This window comes from Camelina sativa, chromosome 14 (genome assembly GCF_000633955.1).
Source record: "Camelina sativa cultivar DH55 chromosome 14, Cs, whole genome shotgun sequence".
Classification (NCBI taxonomy): domain Eukaryota; kingdom Viridiplantae; phylum Streptophyta; class Magnoliopsida; order Brassicales; family Brassicaceae; genus Camelina; species Camelina sativa.
In genome coordinates, this window is record NC_025698.1 from 12,341,236 (window position 1) to 12,346,937 (window position 5,702).

The 5,702-nt window shown below is 33.3% G+C and overlaps 2 protein-coding genes across 2 annotated transcripts; one reads left to right on the top strand and one right to left on the bottom strand.

Annotated features, from left to right (window-relative positions):
• Window positions 73-735, top strand: LOC104743509 (protein FEZ-like). Its single transcript, XM_010464581.1, has one exon. It carries the CDS (start codon window positions 73-75, stop codon window positions 733-735), a length of 663 nt encoding a protein of 220 aa, XP_010462883.1.
• On the bottom strand, window positions 1,134-2,417 carry LOC104741165 (60S ribosomal protein L34-1-like). Its single transcript, XM_010461956.2, has 4 exons — window positions 2,272-2,417; window positions 2,080-2,159; window positions 1,571-1,680; window positions 1,134-1,484 (listed from the first exon to the last, which is right to left on the bottom strand). The coding sequence occupies exons 1-4, from the start codon at window positions 2,348-2,350 to the stop codon at window positions 1,391-1,393; spliced, it is 363 nt and encodes a 120-aa protein (XP_010460258.1). The 5' UTR covers window positions 2,351-2,417; the 3' UTR covers window positions 1,134-1,390.

Below are 5,702 nucleotides of genomic sequence, written 5' to 3' on the forward strand. Positions count from 1 at the left end.
AACACAACGACCCTAAGAGCTCTCTCTCACTCCTTTGTTTCCTCGTTACCACCAGAAACAAGTACCGACACAATGTCCGACCAAAAGCCATCAAACACATACCATTTTTCTTCAGACAAGATCCTCAAAACTAGCTCTCACTACCAGTTCCACCATGAGAATATGAACACTCCCAAAACTAGTAATAGTACAACTCCTACCGTTGCCACTATAAGTCCCTTCTCTTACTTGGATTTGACATCTTATGACAAACCACCCAATGTTTTCACTCCGGTGTCATGTTTAGAACAACAATACCTCACAAATCTCTTTCTTTCTACACAAGAAACACAACCTCAGTTTCCTAGGCCTACCTTGTCCAACGAAATGATCCCATCGTTTATACTAAACACGCCCTCAGATTCGACCTACATGGGAATGGGAGAATACACAAGCCATATCGACCTTAGCGCAGTGTTGGCCCAAGAAGATTGTCCCGCCCTTGTAAGTCTACAACAGGAGTACCAAGAGAAAGGATTCGAAGGAAACGGCGTAATGAAGAACATGCATGGTTCCAGTGAAGATCATCATGGTCATTGCGACTCACTTCGGTATGATGATTTCGCTTCAACGATTGATGAGAGCCACCATCATCATCATCAAGACCTGAAACAGAACATGACGTTGCTGGAGAGTTATTATTCATCTTTATCGTCCATTAATGGTGATTTACCAGTTTGTTTCTCCACAACTTGATACATGTCGTTAGATTTGCAGACTCTGCCTTCTTGGCTTGCCTTTTTCAAGCTAGGGTGTTCCATCTTTGTAGGCTCTTCTATTTCATTTATGCAAGGAAATTAGATCGTTATAAATTTTGCTTCCTCTCTTTTTAATTTACACAAGCCAATTTCTTACTACATTACAAGTGTTAGGCTTTGCCCGAATGAAGAAGTCAAATGAGCTAAGAAATCAAACAGAATAAATGAAAAACTGAATCATGTTTCGAGTCTTTTTGACATGCCTCAAAAAACCTTGTTGTATTAATGCCAAAGTAACGTTTTTAGAGCTTACCTTTTACAAAGACTGTCATTAAAGCATTCCAAAAATTGGAACTTAAATGAAGTTATAAATAAATAACATAACTACAAAATCTATTTTGTGTCCAAAAGATTAAGATTATATATTAACCAAGATCTGCTCTTAACAGTCGAACATTAAAGGTGGATTCAACAACAATTAAAAGAACCAAAACTGAAGGGAAGAGAATTGTCGACAGAGTTGAGAACCGAAAACACAATGCAAAGCTTAAAAATTGGATGAGTAACATAGATGTTCTCACATGACTGCACCAAGTCCTATCACTTGAACATAGCCATAATCCCAAAACAGACAAAAAAGAACATCAAAAGCTTTAAGCCTTGGGGGCTACTTTCTCCTTAGCCTTTTGGAGTTTCAACACTTTCTTGACAATCTTTTGCTCTTCAACAAGGAATGCCCGAATAATCCTGTTGTCATAAGAAAACACAATTGAGTTTAACAATTCCAAAGTTATGTATTAGAAAGATAACTAAAGTAAGTTGGGAAAACAAACCTTTCCCTGACTGCAGAACCAGACAAGACTCCACCATATGCACGGTTCACAGTCCTCCTGTTTCTTGATAATCTAGACCTCTTGTATTCAGAAGGCCTCAAGTGAGGAATCTGAACAAACAGATAATAAGGTCATTCACAACAGGAGGATAGCAATGTCTTATGTAATAAGAGGAACAACTTGAAAGACAAAGTGACACCACTAAATTTAGCTTATGATTTATGTTATGTACTGATGTTGGGTTTATCTAATCAGCACAAGACCGTCAATAAGCACAACACTATAAAGTATAAACTAAGTAAACATAGTTTCTAGAATTAAGAATACATGCCCATTACAAATACAACTAATCTAGAGACTGATCAATATTCAATCTGATTGATTATGTTATAAATTCCTCAAAACTCAGACTCCTGAATATATCTAAACCTCAACAACCTAGATTCTAAATATCAGAGCCTAAGTAGATTCCATATATATAGCAAATCACAAGAAACCAAAAGACTTACTCCTTGAATACGCTTGCCAGTAACAAGGCATTTGGGGCCACTAGCTCTCTTCTTAGTGGTTTGGTACACCAATTTACCTCCTGCAATCAACAAAAATACAGTAGTAGAGATAACATTATACTCTTATAAACAGATCAGTGATTTACACACTTATGACAAGTAAAAAATTTAGAAGAGAGAGAAGAAAGGGACCTGGAGTCTTGACGATACGGTGCTGGTTGGATTTGGTGGCGTAGCTGTGGCGCGACCGGTAAACAAGACGCTGCACCATTTTCGCCTCTTTTTCTCTCCAGGGGGGGTTTCGTTTCGTTTCTTGGACGATGAATATAAGGGAGAGACACTCTCCAAACCCTAAACTCTATATGGGCCTCTATTTTCTCATTTTGGTCTTTTACTAATGGTCTAGTCCAGTTAAAGGCCTAAGTAACACCTAATCAATTTCTTTATTTACTTTTTATCAACGAAAACCAATTTCTCTCATTTAGTTCGTATATTAGTGAAAAGAGAAATTACTACAACATTTCTTTATTTTGAATTTTAAAGATATCATACATGCATTTCAAACGATAAATTTTCCAGCTTTAAAAAAAGTATTAACTACTGCTGTAATCCTTTGAGTCAAAACAAATTCCATTTTGTTTTATTAAATAATGGAATGTTAATACACTATAGTATCAATTAAAAATCATAATAAGAATATGTCATATTATTCATTCATAAATCATAACTAACCAAATCGTAAAATGTATATTCTCAACTTGCAAATCAAAAGTTTCTACAAAACCCTACTTACACCCGTTAACAGTATATATATAGATGCAATTCACCATCGACTACAAGCACCTCTAAACCATTACAGTATCATATCAACAAAATAATAGATCCGTGGTGTACCACGAGGTAAAACCCAGTTACTACAACATTTCTTTATTTGAATTTTAAATATATCATACATGCATTTCAAACGTTAAATTTTCCAGCTTTAAAAAAGTATTAACTACTGCTGTAATCCTTTGAGTCAAAACAAATTCCATTTTGTTTTATTAAATAATGTAACAAACATAAATTTTAAATTTATGGAATGTAAAATATAAACTCCATCAGTTTTAGACTCCAAAATCTAGCCTAAGTGTTTTTTTCCCCAATCGAATTTTCATATATCTTGTTTCCCAATCGAATATTCATATATAAAAGTATTATTTGAATATGTATCAGTTTTAGACTCCGCTATTTGGCGGTTTAGATTTTATCAGCCAAATTTTATGATTATTACTGACGATATATAATGTATCAGTTTTAGACTCTCATTATTATATCAAATTACATATTCATATTATTAATAAAAATCTAAATAGTTTAATGTTTGAATTAATATATTTTTGGCTAAGCCTAAAAGGCTAAAATTGATACATACCAAAATTATATTAAATCCAAACAATTCGCTCGGCGTCAATCCGTCACTACTATATAAAATCTACTAAGCGTCGATTCATTTTGATTGATGCAAAACAATCATGATCTGATTTGAGTTTAGGATAGATTATGTACAACCATAAATAAATAATAAAATAAATAATGTTCTCTAGCTAAGCTAAAACTGCAATACAAACCTGAAATAAAGGACTAGATTCAAAATTTGAAACCTCTATAAAAGCCATGAGGTGATTCCTTCCACTTCTTGATTTTACGTTTTGATTTGATTACCTTTTGGTTTGCGGTTTGCCATAACTCAAGCAACATTTGCTTGATCTAACCTATTCAAATTTTGTCTTCAGGGATACCCTGCTCAAGCTGAAATCTCACTAGTTGCTGTTTTGTAAGCATTTTTCATGATTGTATTACATTCTCTTTGAATCTCTGTTCATTGATTGGTGTTCTTGTTTGAAAAAGGGTTCAACCTTTTATTCCAAATCTTCAAAATATGGATGCGCTCGATGCATAAACTCGGCGTGAACATCAAGCTAAACATAATGAGAGATCCAAGTGGCTGAGCACCAATGGTGTGAAATAAAATCTCGTCTGACTACCACATTCTCCATGATACTCTCCAATGGTGTTAATTAGAATTTTTTTAACCCTTAGGATTTTAAATCAATCCCAGCTGAAATTGATTTAATCTGTGTACTTTAATCCGAGTCAAAAACCTACTTTAATCCGTGTAGATTTAATCATCAATAGCGATGATTCTAGTCAAACGATTTAATCTGTGTAGGAAAAAGAGTGAAATCAATCTTCAAAATTAGGTAGAGATTGATCAAATCAAAGTGAAGTAATGACAATAAAATATTGCTTACTCTTCAGTCTTCACACACAATAAAATGATGACAATCGAAGTCGACGTAATGAAGTCCCAACACAAATAGCGAAGGTTTTATGCGAGACCATGTAATTAGAGGTTATATAATTATTAATTTATTTTATTAATGGGATCGTATATTTACAGAGGTTTTTTAAAAACAGAATTCTTACCTTGTTTTTATAGAAAGTTTGTAGAATAAGTTAGAATATCTTTGAGTATAATTCTCATAATTATCCCATTTATGTATTTGTGTATATTTGGTAACTAGGTTCATTAGGTGTAGCATTAGGTACCTATGTAACTATTATAATAATCTTGATGAGAGTAAATATAATTTTTCCATTCCTAAACTCTCATCAATCTCAACAGTTTTGAGATATTTGTGCATATGATATTAGAGAAAACTGCATGAAATTCTCATATAATTTACAATACTTCCGCATGAAGTTTTCATATAATTTACAATACTTTTATTATTTTTGTACTTTACCTACTTTGTGCTGACTTAAATGATTTAACATCCTGCAGTTTATGTTTTTCACGACTAATTAATCGTGTTTTGTTGAGAACAATGTCTTTCTTGATCACAATAATGAGGTAAAAGATAATTGTCTAGGTAATGTAGCTAGTTTATCTAAAAGGAAATGAATGTTTTTTAATCATGTTATGCTCTCATACAGAAATGGTTAGGGTTTCATAGTTCGTGTCATGTTGCTAGGTAAGAGATGCCTGTTGATGGAGATGAAGTTGGGAAGAAAGTAAACGACGGGGGAGAGCATTGGGTTAGGTTTAGTTTCAACGATGGTCGGAGAGTTAGAGATTCTTCTGGTCAGGACGTTGGAAACAGTGATCGTGATGGTAAACACTATAAGATCTGGTGGCACAATTGAGTTCAGTGGCGGAACCAAATCCAAATTTTAGAGGTGTCAAAATAATTTTTTTTTTAATGAGGTAAAAATATAAAATTTAAGAGGTCAAAATGAGTTTTTTTTTAATGGGATAAAATGTAAACTTTTTGGAGGATCAAAATTAAAATTTTGTTTTAATAAGGTCAAAATGCAAAATTTATAGGAGTCAAGATGCAAAATTTTAAATTTAGTGCGATCATTTTGTTATTTTTAACTAGAAAAAACATACAAAAAAAAAAATTTACGGAGTCAGCTGACTCCAACCTCACTGCCTCCGCCCTGGTTGAGTCTAAAAACTTGTGGTTCGTTTTTTAGGATTATAGAAGAACTTGTGGTTTGTTTTTTTTTGTTTTGGGGAAAAAGTTGATAATCGGTTTTTTTACTTTTCCCATAAAAATTAAGAGATGCTTTTGCTT

What these genes read in the sequence shown, in the direction of transcription:
- LOC104743509 (XM_010464581.1), top strand. Translation starts at nt 73, where the DNA reads ATGTCCGACCAAAAGCCATCAAACACATACCATTTTTCTTCAGACAAG.
- LOC104741165 (XM_010461956.2), bottom strand. Translation starts at nt 2,350, where the DNA reads ATGGTGCAGCGTCTTGTTTACCGGTCGCGCCACAGCTACGCCACCAAA. An exon ending in CCGTATCGTCAAGACTCCAG is followed by an intron (nt 2,160 to 2,271) that starts GTCCCTTTCTTC and finishes TGTTGATTGCAG; the next exon opens with GAGGTAAATTGGTGTACCAA. An exon ending in CTGGCAAGCGTATTCAAGGA is followed by an intron (nt 1,681 to 2,079) that starts GTAAGTCTTTTG and finishes CTGTTTGTTCAG; the next exon opens with ATTCCTCACTTGAGGCCTTC.